Source organism: Poeciliopsis prolifica, unplaced genomic scaffold (assembly GCF_027474105.1).
Source record: "Poeciliopsis prolifica strain line A6 unplaced genomic scaffold, Auburn_PproV2 SCAFFOLD107, whole genome shotgun sequence".
NCBI classification, from domain to species: domain Eukaryota; kingdom Metazoa; phylum Chordata; class Actinopteri; order Cyprinodontiformes; family Poeciliidae; genus Poeciliopsis; species Poeciliopsis prolifica.
In genome coordinates this window covers 375,288-388,705 of record NW_026562482.1, presented here as the reverse complement: position 1 = coordinate 388,705, position 13,418 = coordinate 375,288, and the positions used below count along the sequence as shown (strand labels likewise).

The window sequence follows — 13,418 nt, the reverse complement described above, 5'->3', positions numbered from 1 at the left end:
TAAATCTAAATTTCTACTATAGAAAATAAAAGCCTAATCTCCCACTCTCTGTGTGGTCCTTGAACGCAGCGCGCTGCCGGCTTGCCGTAAAGTGTTTCGTTTGGCTTCTGTTTTCTGGCTAGCTTCAACTAATTTTAAGGTCGTTTAAAGTTGTTCCTGAGAAAAACAGCAGAGGTAAATATTTTATCTGTGTAGTTTCTTTCTTTGTGTGAGTTTAACACGAGTGGAAATTTTCCCCGAGAGGAAATATTTGGTCATTTTTTATGTTACCGGTCAGCTAGCTGCAGCTAGCAGCATTTAGCTACTGCTAGCTGCACTGATGACAAAACCTTCTCAGTTTGCTGTTTTCAACCCGCATTTAATCTAGTGAGGAAGTATAAAACTAAAGGAAGGTCAATATTTATTGGCAAATTTCTATAGAAATGTTTTTCTGTTTAAAACTTAAACTTTATCGGTGAAACTCAAAGTTGGATAAACAGATGGTGATGTTTAGATGTTAGCTTCAGATCAGATGATTTAGTTTTGTCTTTATATCTAATATTTATAGAAAAATCAAAGCAGACATCAGTTAACATTCAGGCTTGATTTTATCTCCGTGTCTTCACTTAGCGTCGGTTCTGGTTCTGGTTCTCCTGGCCCAGTTTAGCGGTGTTTATTAAAATAATTAATATTTGCACATTGTTGTTGAACCATCATCCAGGAACTGAATCAGCTTTTAGTGTTTCCTGTTTCCGGGCAGATCAGGAGCATCGTTTCCGTCTGTGAGGCTTTTGGGTCAGACATCATGGCGGCTCCCGCTCTGCTGGTTCTGTTCGGGAGTCAGACCGGAACCGCCCAGGACACGGCCCAGCGGGTCGGCCGGCAGGCCCAGAGGAGGCGGCTGAAGGTCCGGGTTCTGCCTCTGGACGGATACAACGTGGTGAGTCCGTTTCTGCTGCAGGTTTTCCCTTCATCCACCTTCCCAGGGCATGAGACTGCCACTGCCGTGCTTCACTGGGGACCAGACTTGTTTTCCCACCTGAGCGGCGCGACTCTGCAGCTCCTCCAGAGGCTCTGTGCTCCTCTGATTCTTCCATTAAGGACCATGTCAGTTGATCGCATGAGATTTTATTTCAGGGTCATTGCAGTAAAAGGGGCTAAATGCAAATTTATTTTAAAATTTTCCTATTTTTATTAGTTAAAAATTAGTAAAATTTATTCAGTTTCCTTAAACATTTTTTTGTCTGTTTTTGCTTAAATTTCTGAAGGAAAAAGTTTGAAGTGTGAAAACTTTTGTGTTTTGCAGGTTCATTTATTTTCCTTCTGTTATTTTTAGACAATCCGTCTTTAAAAAGTCTTAGATTCATTTATATAAAATTACAGCCTTAAAGTTGATTAAAAAATATTAAATTTGGCTTTAAATATACAACATTTTGTCGTGTTGGAACTATTTGAACCTAACTATTTGATCTCCTTTTCTATGAGACAAAAGTTTGAGTCGGTTCAGGCTAATGCTAACTAGCTGCTAATATAACCTAGCTACTCAGCTAGCTTGTTTGTATCTAACATGAGTAAATTCAAATGTTTCATATCAGATGTTATGAATAGAAGTTTAGGGGTAATTATAGATTTGCCTTTTTGTTTTAAATATCTGAAATGCTTCCAAACTTTTCCAGTTTGTTCAGTTTCTCTGCTCCGTTTTTTATTTTTAAGCAGTTGAGGCGAAACCTGAAACTGCTGCTGCGCAACAGGCTGTTGCTAGGTAACCCTCTGTCTCGTCTACAGCCTTTCCTTTGCCTACATCTCCCAGAATGCTGTGCGGTTCTAGATCAGAGTTCAGTGAAAATTTTATTTGACTTATTTATTGATGAGGGTTTGTTGAGGTTCACATTTTATTCATAATAGTGCTAAAAGGTTTTAGAAAGTAATCCTGCTTAATGGACCTGGTGGTTCTGTAGTGACCCAGTGGGTCCAGTAACGGTTCTGGTTCTGGTTCCCCTCCAGGCCGACCTGATCTCAGAGTCTCTGGTTGTCTTCGTTTGCTCCACCACCGGTCAGGGAGACCCGCCAGACAACATGAAGGTAACGCAGAGTTTACTCTGAGTTCTGGACCCGACCCGCCTGATCCGACCCGTCTGATCCGATCCGACCCATTAGATCCGACCCGACCGCCTGATCCGACCCGTCTGATCCGACCTGACCCATTGATCCGACCCGACCCGCCTGATCCGACCCGGGTCATTTTCCCGTCTTTCCCCAGAACTTCTGGAGGTTCCTGTTCAGGAAGTCTCTGCCTGCCGGGTCGCTGAGCTGCCTGGACTGTGCGGTTCTGGGATTGGGAGACTCATCGTATCCAAAGTTAGTCCAGAACCAGAACCCACTCAGAACCCGTCCAGTTCCCGTTTAGAACTTCTTCTTCTTCTGCAGGTTTAATTTCGTGGCTAAGAAGCTCCAGAAGCGTCTGGTCCAGCTCGGGGCGGCCATGTTGGTTCCGGTGGGTCTGGCGGACGACCAGCACGACCTGGGGTGAGACGTTCCTGCCGTCGCCGTAGCAACCGGCTCTGGACTGGATGGAGTCCGGACCGGGTCAAAATGTTCTCCTGCCGCAGGCCGGACGCCGTGATCGACCCGTGGCTCAAGTCATTCTGGGAGAAGGTTCTGGTTCTGTACCCGGTTCTGTCAGAGGTGGAGCCGCTGAGGGACGACGCCGTGAGTGACCCGACACGACCCGGCAGCTGGTTCTGAGGCCCGGTTTGAAGGTTCTGCTGTTTGTCCCGCAGACTGCCGCCGTCGTATACGCTCCACTTCCTGGATGAGAAGACGGACCGGAACCCGGAGTGGACGGGACCGACGTGGAGCGACCGGGACCGACGTGGAGCGGAACGGGACCGACGTGGAGCGGACCGGGACCGTCCCCTCAGAGTCCAGTCCATTCCCGGCCCGGTTGCTGTCCAATCGCCGGGTCACCGACCCGACCCACTTCCAGGACGTCCGGCTGCTCGACTTCGACATTAGCGGATCCAACATCCAGTACGTGCTCCGGTCCGGTTCTGATCCCAGTCAGACCCGGTTTCAGGGTCCTAGGTAGCCGGTCCGTTCCGGGTTTTAGCAGAACCGTTTTTCAGGAATAATCTGTAACGTTCTCAGAGAACTGATTCCTGGTTCTGACCCAAACTCTGTGGTTCTTTTCAGGTTTTCAGCCGGAGACGTGGTTCTGATCCGTCCCCAGAACTCAGAGGACGACGTCCAGCGGTTCTGCCAGCTGCTCCGGTTGGACCCGGACTCCAGATTCACGCTGACGCCAAACGGTGACGCTCCAGGTGATCCGCTCCAGGTAGATCCGCTCCAGGTAGATCCGCTCCAGCAGGTTCTGGTGCTGATCTGTGTGGTTCTGACCCAGTTCCGGCCCGGCTGCCTCGGCCCTGCTCGGTGCGCCACCTGGTGGCGCGTTACCTGGACGTGGCGGCCGTTCCGCGCCGCTCCTTCTTCGAGCTGCTGGCCGCAGTGGCGACCTCTGACCTGGAGCGGGACAAGCTGCTGGAGTTCTGCTCGCCGGCGGGTCAGGACCAGCTGCAGGCCTACTGCAGCCGGCCGCGCCGCACCGCGCTGGAGGTCAGACGTCACGCCCGCCGTCCGACGTGACGAGCCGGGCTCCCCGCGGTGACCCGGTTCTGGTTGTGGTTCCAGGTTCTGGCAGACTTTCCTCTCACCACCGCAGAACTGGAACCGGACCGGCTGCTGGACCTGATCCCAGAGATCCAGCCGCGCTCCTTCTCCATCGCCTCGTCTCTGAAGGTACCGCCACCGAGCCGCCGAGCTGCAACCTGACCTCTGACCCGGTCCGTCTGCCGGCAGGTTCTGCCCGGATGCAGGTTCTCTGGCGGTGGTCCGCTACAGAACCAAGCTGCACCGACCAGAATAGGACTCTGCTCCAACTGGCTGGCCTCTCTGGACCCGGAACAAGGTCGGTTCTGGTAGCTGTATGGGTCCAGTTCAGTGCAGTCAGAACCAGAACCACACCGGGCCTCATCTGGACCCAGACCCGGTTCTGTTCAACCCGTCTGAATAATTCACCGTAAAACTGAAGCGAAAAAAATGAGTTTTATTTCTTTAAATGATTTTATTTTTTACCACAGAGTAAAAATAATAAAAAGTCAAAACATTTTAACTTTTATTTGTTTCGACTTTATTTATGTAATTTTATGTATTGTGGATTTTCTGACTATTTTCTAAATATTTTTTAATTATGGCCTCAGATTTTAAAAAAAGTTACATAAATTTTAATCTTTATTAAATGCAGATGATTCATTTTATACTAAAGAAATAAATGTTAATTTTTATTTAGTTACATTGAATTTTTACTTTGCTGATAAAGTTAAACGTTTCTCAGCAGAAATTTTGATTGTAGGTAAAAAGAAAAGAAAGTTATGTGGAAGGAAGAAATGTTGATGGACTCTTATAAAAACTTGATTTCAGCTTCTAGTTTTTGACACCTGGTACTTCCCGTTTCTTTAGGTGAGGTTCTGGTTCCGCTGTGGGTGAAACGGGGCGGCCTGCGGTTCCCTCCGGACCGGGACACGCCCGTGGTTCTGGTGGGACCCGGAACCGGAGTGGCTCCCTTCAGAGCGGCGCTGCAGGAGAGGCTGGCTGAGGGAAAAGCAGGTGAGTTGTTGCGGCGGCCCGGTGCGACCCGGTTCAGCTCGGCCCGGTTCAGTCCGGCTCAGTTCAGCTCGGCCCGGTTCGGTCCAGCTCGGCCGGTTCGGTCCGGCCCGGTCCGACCCGTCATCCTGCTCCCTCTCTTCCCTCCAGCCAACGTTCTGTTCTTCGGCTGTCGCTCGGAGACCAAGGACTTCTACTTCCGCTCCGAGTGGGCGGCCATGTTGGCGGCCGGGAAGCTGCAGCTCTTCACTGCTTTCTCCAGGGACCAGGTCAGAACCCGACCCGAACGGACCGGTTCTGACCCGGTGAGGTGTGTGGCGGCATCCTCAGCTGTGTGTGTGTTCAGGAGGAGAAGGTGTACGTTCAGCACCGCGTGAGGGAGAGGGCAGCGCTGCTCTGGGACCTGATGAACAACAAACATGGCTGCTTCTACATCGCCGGGTCAGTCCAGAACCAGAACCTCCAGAACCAGCCCTGCTGTTCTGCTCTAGTTTTCTACAGATGAAGAGACCAGAAACAGAACTTTGTGTTTTTGCTGATTTTATTTCGACCCGTTGGTTCTAACGTTCCTGACCCGGTTTCTGGTTCTGTTCAGGAACGCCAAGCAGATGCCGGCCGCCGTGCGCGACGCGCTGCAGTTCGCCTTCCAGCAGGAAGGGGGCGTGTCCGCCGCGGAGGCGGAGCAGATGCTGGTCGCCATGGAGAAGACGGGGCGCCTGCAGAGCGAGACCTGGTCCTGACCCGGGGCCCGGTTCTGACCCGGAGCCCGGTTCTGACCCGGAGCCCGGTTCTGACCCGGAGCCCGGTTCTGACCCGGAGCCGGTCCTGACCCGGAGCCCGGTCCTGACCCGGAGCCCGGTTCTGACCCGGAGCCGGTCCTGACCCGGAGCCCGGTTCTGACCGGAGCCCGGTTCTGACCCGGAGCCTATGGTTCCAGCTTGACCATCAATAAATGTGTTTGTCTTGCATCTGGCTTCATGTTTCAATGACAGAACAGAACGGTTCTGGTTCTGGTTCTGGTCAGGTCCACATCAGGCCCGAAATGGGAGATCAAAACCTGTCCAGGTGAGGGCGTCGCCGTGGCGACAGGCTCCGCCCCCTACCTGAGGGCCAGCGTGTGCACCTGGTAGATCTCTTTGGGGAAGTTGAGCTGCTGCTCCTCGTGGACGACCCGCAGCCCGGCCCGGCCCACCAGGCGCCGCACGATGTCCATGTCCCGGCACACGCTGCTGTCCACGTCGTCGGGGACGACGCCTTCGTAGGACACGTTGTCTTTGATGATGATGAGGCCGGCGGGACGAAGGGCTTTCTGGCAGCGCCGCAGGAACGCCACCAGGTGGTCGTCGGTCAGGTGACCTGCAGAAAAACCCAAAGTATTCACAGAACCAGAACCAGGCCAACAGGAAGGACAGGGATGAAACATCTGAAAAGTGTGGCAGACACGTTCTAAACTAAACGTGAAATGAAGAAGGAGGAGGACGTTTCAGTCTGATCCATCTGGGTCACATTTAGAACGGTTCTGGTTCTGATGAGGCCCGTCTGTCAGATTGAAATATTTGACCAAATAAGGTCGTAACGTTCATCAAGTCATGTTTCTGGACCAAAACGTCAATTTATTCTTAGGATTTTATTGGTTGGAAGAGTCCAGATAATGTCATTAATATTCTGAAATTAAATCCACATTTATTATTTATTGTTTTAATTTCTGTCATAAATCCTCATAAAATCCATAAAACTTTGTTTCTGAGTTTTAGAGCAAAGCTAAGAAACATGTTTTATTTTGACAATAAAGTTATATAACCAGGAAAAAGACATAATAAAGCAACATTTTGTAAAATGAAGTCAGAATTCCAGAAAAAATATGAAGAAATAAAACGAGTTGTAATAATTTATAACAGAATAAAATTAGAAAATTTCAGGAAGAAAACTGAGAAAAAATTGAGGATATAAACATGATTTCAAATAAAATCATGTTTTAAAAAAGTGGTAGAAACTCGTGATCCTTCAGGAACGATTCCTCTGAATTATTACGACTGTAGAGGCAAAATTAGGAGAAAAAACTCCGATTTCCTTTTGGTCGTGTCCATAATATTGATGCTATGGACATTTTAAATAGTTTAGATATTTTTGGACACACGTCGGCCGGATCCGGCCTGACTCACCGATGACCCACTGGATCCAGATGACGTCGTAGCGGTCCGGTTCTGGGACGAACTCCTGCAGGCCGCAGCAATAGTAGTTCCCGACCCGCTTGGCGTCGTCGCCCAGGAACGTCCGGGCTTTGTCCAGGAACTCCTGGGTCACGTCCACCAGGTCCACGGTCCGGAACAGCGGCAGCAGCAGCCGCTTGCTGATGCGGCCGATCCCCGCGCCGCAGTCCAGGGCGCGGCCCGTTCCCGTCTTCCCTTCGCCATCCTGCGGGGGACGCCACACGTAGGACAGGAAGCAGCCACGGCGCTCCGTACTGAGCTAACGCTAACGTCTCTTACCCCGAGAAACTTCCTGAGGAAGGCCTTGGAGCCGCTGATGTCGATGCTGGAGATGCTGCCGTAGCCGCCGAGCATCCCGTCAACGGTGGGCGGGACTTCCTTCCAGTAGTCCTCCGCGTTGGAGTAGAAGCTGGACTTGTCCTCCGCCACGTCCCCATCCTGTCCACAGAGACGAAGGGAGAGGTGGGACACAATGGATGGATGGATAGTTGGATGGATGAACAAACAGAAAGATGACTGACTGCATCCAGCTGTGTCAATGTTCTGACCCGGTTCGGGTCCACTTCCTGTCCGTCCCGCCCTCTAACAGGTGGGTCTGAACCTGTCAGTTCCAGGAAGTGGGGGCAGTAACCATGACCATATTTGGCAGCAGCTCAGAGGTCTTCAGACGTCACGTGACCATCAGTCATCCTGACTTCTAGCTTATATTTCTGATCTAACCTGAGCTTCGGTCGCTTTTATAAAATGTCTGAATCTTCACAAACAGGAAACTCAACATAAATATCAGACATAATTCTGTCTTCTGACAGGTCTATAGCCTCACAGCAAAACCTGCTTTAAAAAGTCACTTTAACGACCCAAACCTCTCAACTTTCTCCTGTTTTAGCAGCAAACTGCCGGTTAGCCGTTAGCCGCCGTTAGCTTCCCTCCCGTCGGTGAGAGCAGCAGCTCTGCCCGGCTCCGGGCGGCTTTAGCCCGCTGGAACTGGAGGACTGACCTGGTTTCGTGTCCGCTGGAGCTCTGGCAGACCTCCGCAGCGTGTTTCACTCACTTTCTATTTGAGGACTTCGCCACACGGACAGCACGTCATTTCCTTATTTGGTTTGCTGGGGAATGGCCAGCAAGTAGCTCCCCTGCTGGTAGATTTGAAGAAGTACAGAATCAACAGCGTCCTGGTTTGTTGGCCTGGAAACGAACATGGTGAAATAAGATCAACAGAAAATCAGTTAAAAACTTTGGGAAATAAAAGCCTTTTGCCCTGCAGCAGGAAGGTCCTGGGTTTGAATCCCGCCTTGATTTGGTGTAAGAAACTTACTTTTCATACAAAATGTTACTTTAAGAAGAAACGAAACAATTATTTAATATTTAACAAAACAATGTTGGATTCAAACTAAATTCTTCTATAAATCCAGTAGATGTTGATGTAACTTTTTGCAAATAGACACTAGAGAGGTGTTCTCTAGGGTTCCTCCTCACTGGACACAAGATTAAAAATTAAAAATCATAAACCTTTAGCAAAGTGATCTGCTTGAACACAAACAGAGGAAGTGACTGATGTAAACACAACATAGATCAGGAAAACTGTTTAGCACATCTGTTGTCCAGGAGCTGCTAAATGAGATTCTCCTGACATAAAAACATTTCAGACTTTAATACTTTACCAGCATATGTACTGGAATCAAACATGCAGTTATTATATCTGCGGCTATAAAACGCTGCATGCCCGCAAAGCCCTAACGAGCTTCCGTAGGAGTCATGCTACAGCTAGCGCTTAGTGCTAACTTTAGCCACTCAGCTTAATCCTGCAGTTTGGTGCGTAAATAATGTAAAGTGATGCATTAAATGATCCAAAAGAACTTTAAATTACAACTTTTCTTCAGATTCACGTTTCCATGGTTACAGAGCTCAGTAGATCACGTGACAGTTGACGCCTAGCTCTTCCAGTTAGCTTCCGCTAGCTTAAAGTCATGTGTCTACGCATGCGCATACTCGTAGGCGTGTCTCTGGGTTCGCGCGGGGACAGCTGCGTCATAACGGCTTATGACGTCACCCAGGATCAAAGGCAGCTTCCTGCTGCGGGTCAGTTCAGTTTCAGGTGAAGTCATTTCGAGAAGAGAAGCCGTCGTGAGCAGAACGTCGTTTCTTCACTGAAACTTTGAGAAAAAGGAGATAAAAACTTTGAACAATGTCAGAATCAGAGGAGCCAATGAACAGGAGCATCAGCATCTCCATTGACAACCTGGAGGACATCATATTGCCCCGCCTGAGCACTTTGACCCCAGCACAGTGGACCTTGCTGTCACAGGGTCTGAGGGATTCACATATAACAGGCGTCATGGCTGACATACTCACCAACATTTTCCAACAATGTGTGGAAAATTCACTGACTGTCCTTGTGCCAATATTGGAAGAAAACATGGTGAAGTGCATGAAGACTAAAATACCAGATGAAAACATCAGTGTGCATTTGACCAACATGATTTCAACAGAAATGGCCACCGTCCTCGAGGTGTCTCCACCGGAAGAGGTCTGTGACAGCAGCATGGAGCTGAACTCCCTGATGGAGCAGGAAGTCTCTGAAAAGGTAACATCTATTGTAAATGGCATCAGGAGAACCTCCAGTTTTCCTTCGTCACCAGCAGTGTTTGCAAGTGGCTGCATTTCTAACCTGAGAAATTTCAATAACATGGTTTCCAACTCAGTTCAGTGTTTCCGAAAACACATAAACAGACCCAGATCAAGATGCATCGAAAGGTACTGGAGCGCGTTCACTAAGAAGCGAACATCAGGCGCGTCTCCAGCAGAAGCAGAAACTGCCTTCGACCTCACAGGGAGAAGCGTTTCTCCTATTGTCAAATCTCTCTACTCCGTGGCCTCAGTTAGCGAGAGCATCACTGAGATCATCGAGAAATATTCAGACGACGCCAAAGGCGCAGAGGATGCAGAATCTGGCATAGATCATGTCCAAGTAAACGAGGTTGCAGATGGGATCAGCAAAACCATTATTGACGACCTTCATTACTGTAAGGCTGAAGGTTTGGTGGGACAGAAAGACCCAAGCTGCTCATGCGCTCCTCATTTTAACCTGAAAAAGATTCTTGGTGATATCAGAAACCTTTTTCGCTCAAAGAGCAAAACTGTTCCTCCTGCAAAGAAGAAATTATCAAAAAACCACAATTTTCCAGGTTCGCCAAGAACCAGTTCACCACCATGACGTCTTCTTTGGAGAGCTCAGTCTGGGATCCGAGCGACACAAATGTGGTGAAACTGAAACGAGGCAGATCTTTGTCAAACAGATTGGCTCGCCTCATGTTTCCTGGGTGTGTCCCAGAGGACTCAGTGGAGCAGGTCCGGTCAAAACCACCCGGCAAAACCAAAACAGACCAAACCCCTCAACTGGACTTCCAGTCCATCAAACCTCAGTTTGACAGGCTCTGTGCAGAATTCATGGAGAACCCACAGCTGAGTGACAGGATCAAGCAGTTTTCCAAGGAACTGACAGATAAATTATATACTGATATCACCAGTAGCCATCATTATAAACTTCCTGTTCCCCCTGAAAACCTTTCAGAGTCTGTTCTCTCCAGTGAGAAAATTAGTGACCTTTCTGGCCAGAGAGAGATTTGCCCTGAAATCTTCTACGCAAGAACAGAAGACGAGGTGAAGAGGTTCCTCCAAAACATCTTCCTCTGGATCAGAGACGAGGAAACGAATCGCATCAGTGAGAGCGACAGGGTGTCCAACGTCCTCTCGGAGATCAGCGATCTCGTTGGACAAACGTACGAGACCCAAATCCCCAGGGACTCCAGCTCATCCATCTCAACCACGGAAGACAAATCTGGGTCAATGGAACCAGAGAGTAAAGTTGTCACATTTTATCAAGAAATCGATAGGAGTCAAACTGAGAAGCCTGCAGAAACCCCAGAAGAACAGATGAGAGACCTTGAGATCGGTACGGCGTGCTTTGTGTTCAGGGCCGTTTTAAACTGCTCAAAGGAAAATGGAGGACCCTTCAACAAAAAGGAGATGAGGAGAATCTTACGTTATCTGTCAGGGGAGAGAATACGAATCACAGATTTCTCTGTCAGCATAGACAACGACAACAACACGCATTTTTCTAGAAACCTCTACGAAGATCTGAAAGAGCAGTTTGGCTCTGCAGAAGAGCTGCAGACGGCGGCGATGTCACTGAACGGCAAAGCTTTTCAGAAAGCTTTAGTGACGCATTTAAAGAGTTACATCCCCAAGAAAAACCAGAAAACTGTAGCGCAGAAAACCGTGTCAAAGGTCAGGAAGACTCTGAGGATCCTCATCGGACGGCAGGGGGAGTCTGTCTTCCAGTAAAACACACACACACACACACACACACACACACACACACACACACACACAACACACACACACACACACACCACACACACACACACACACACACACACACACACACAGGCTCTGGCAGGGTAAACAGATAACAGGAGAAATAATTTGGACAGACCAGACAAAATACAGGAATACACGTATTATTAATTTATTATTATAATTATTATTGTTATACTTTGTAGGTCATCAGGTCTTTTATATCTAGACTTTAGGTTTCACCGGGTTCTCCGGTTTTTCCTATCAAAAACCATTTAGAATCTAATTAGACATAAATAAAAATAAACTCTGACAACCAAACCACAGCTGTAACATCTGGGTTTATATTAATAAATTAAACAAACTAATAAAATCAGTCAGTAAACTTTGTCTTCCTGTGTTTCTCATTTCTGTCTTTACTTTGATCCGTCTTCATTCTGGTGTCAAACATTTGTGCTATGTTTGTGCAACAATAATTCTTGTTTGTGCTGCTTTGGCTTTAAAGAAATTAATGAAAGTTTCAAGGTCAAAAGGTCAAACAGCCCCCTCCACTTTTACAAAATCAAAATGACCTTTAACCTTTCATTAATCTCTTTAAGGCCAAAGCAGCACAAACAAGAATTATTGTTGCACAAACGCAGCACAAATGTTTGACACCATTGTTGTCTGATTTGAAGACGGAGGCAAAAACTTCAGGTTTGGTTTCTGATATTGTGATTCATAATATTTCATTCTCCTCATTGTTCCCTCAAAGCATATCAAACTTCATAAATGTTCTTATGAAGTATTTTGAACCAGTTTAAAGTTGGACATTTTTGAACAAACCAGTTTCCTTCTTAAAACTGGGGAGCCGCTAATCATCAAAACTATGTTTAAATATTGAAATTAATTTTGCTACTTTCATTTTTTCTGGAAATATACCACTTTGGACCAACACATTACAAATATAAGTGATGCTTTAATAATACAGTCAATAGATTTTTATAATCATCATGAAATCCCATCAGAATCAACAGATATGTTAGTTTCAGTTTTATTACTTTTATCACACATTTCACCCTATTTATCATTTGTCTTAGAAGAAATCAAAAAGTTCATTTATATTCAAATTAAATCTGCAAACCTCCCACTTATTTACATATTTATTTATGTTTTTCAACATGTGGTTTGGTGCAGATTTGAGTTTAGCGTCTGAATTTCCCGGCACACATAAAACAAGAAGAACTTATTCATGTTGCAGGAGCGGATATGGCTTTCCGTAAAAAGCTACAATAACAATAATTCTCACGGTCCAAAACTTTGTCAAGTTTCCTGGAAACACGTAGAGCAAAAACCGGAAGTCATCTACTAAAATAAACGTGTCACTTCAAACTAATGCTGCTTCTTCCTGCGTTCTGTTGGTTTCCAGGTTTTATTTTGAAAAGCGGAAGTAGAACCTATCCGTCCAACACAACTGGTCACCGGACCGTTGGCGGCCCGCGGGGCCCCCTAGTGGTGGGAAAGATACTGCATGTGAGTGACGGTTTATTTGTACGACGCTACAGTTAATTTAACTAATTACTCAAAGAATAAATCACTACATGTTTTTACTCGAGTAAAAGTAAAAAGTATCCGCCCAAGAAATTATTCAAGAAACAGTAAAACACCAAAAGTCAACCCAAATATGGAAAAACTAGTGAAATTATCACCATCAGATGGACCAGAATATAAAGTTAATTGGAAATGTTGGTATTTTAAGAACTAAAATGACAATAATTCATACACAAATTACAAAAATAACAAAAACAGGCAAAATAAAACAATGAAGTAAATAAAGCTCATTGATGCTATGAGCTGCAATCCTTGATAATGTCTTCTGCATCTCCATCTGGAAGCAAAAGGTTCTGGTTCTGCCTGTTCAGTCTGCAACTGCAGTTCTACTATCTGGCCACATGATGGCAGGGCAGCTCCGAGCTGAAGCGATCTGCTGGCGGTTTGATTTCCTGTCACTGTTTGAGTTTGATTCTTAACTGTTGGCAGCTGCTGAGACCAGACTCAGAAACCTGAGCAGCAGCAGCAGCTAGCAGTAGATAGCAGCAGGTAGCAGTAGATAGCAGGAGCTAGCAGTAGATAGCAGCAGGTAGCAGTAGATAGCAGGAGATAGCAGCAGATAGCAGTAGATAGCCAGCAGGTAGGAGTAAATAGCAGGAGATAGCAGCAGATAGCAGTAGATAG

At 47.1% G+C, this 13,418-nt stretch overlaps 2 protein-coding genes across 2 annotated transcripts; one reads left to right on the top strand and one right to left on the bottom strand.

Moving 5' to 3' along the window:
* Positions 1-58: 58 nt before the first annotated feature.
* LOC129354254 (NADPH-dependent diflavin oxidoreductase 1-like) lies at positions 59-5,524 on the top strand. Its single transcript, XM_055023760.1, is given in 15 exon segments — positions 59-174; positions 740-919; positions 1,984-2,061; positions 2,240-2,337; positions 2,407-2,505; positions 2,589-2,835; positions 2,837-3,009; positions 3,172-3,299; positions 3,380-3,591; positions 3,667-3,774; positions 3,835-3,943; positions 4,495-4,641; positions 4,789-4,907; positions 4,985-5,079; positions 5,234-5,524. Coding segments are annotated over 14 exon segments (1,893 nt in total). The 5' UTR covers positions 59-174; positions 740-784; the 3' UTR covers positions 5,379-5,524.
* Positions 5,506-7,537, bottom strand: LOC129354269 (N-terminal Xaa-Pro-Lys N-methyltransferase 1-like). The gene is made up of 4 exons (XM_055023772.1): positions 7,523-7,537; positions 7,128-7,430; positions 6,801-7,053; positions 5,506-5,994 (listed from the first exon to the last, which is right to left on the bottom strand). The coding sequence occupies exons 1-4, from the start codon at positions 7,535-7,537 to the stop codon at positions 5,738-5,740; spliced, it is 828 nt and encodes a 275-aa protein (XP_054879747.1). The 3' UTR covers positions 5,506-5,737.
* Between the last annotated feature and the right edge of the window lie 5,881 nt (positions 7,538-13,418).

Excerpts from the sequence above, each read along its gene's own strand:
- LOC129354269 (XM_055023772.1), bottom strand. Across the intron at positions 7,054-7,127 it reads TCCTCAGGAAGTTTCTCGGG|GATGGCGAAGGGAAGACGGG; the intron begins GTAAGAGACGTT and ends CGTCCCCCGCAG. Across the intron at positions 5,995-6,800 it reads CTGGATCCAGTGGGTCATCG|GTCACCTGACCGACGACCAC; the intron begins GTGAGTCAGGCC and ends GTTTTTCTGCAG.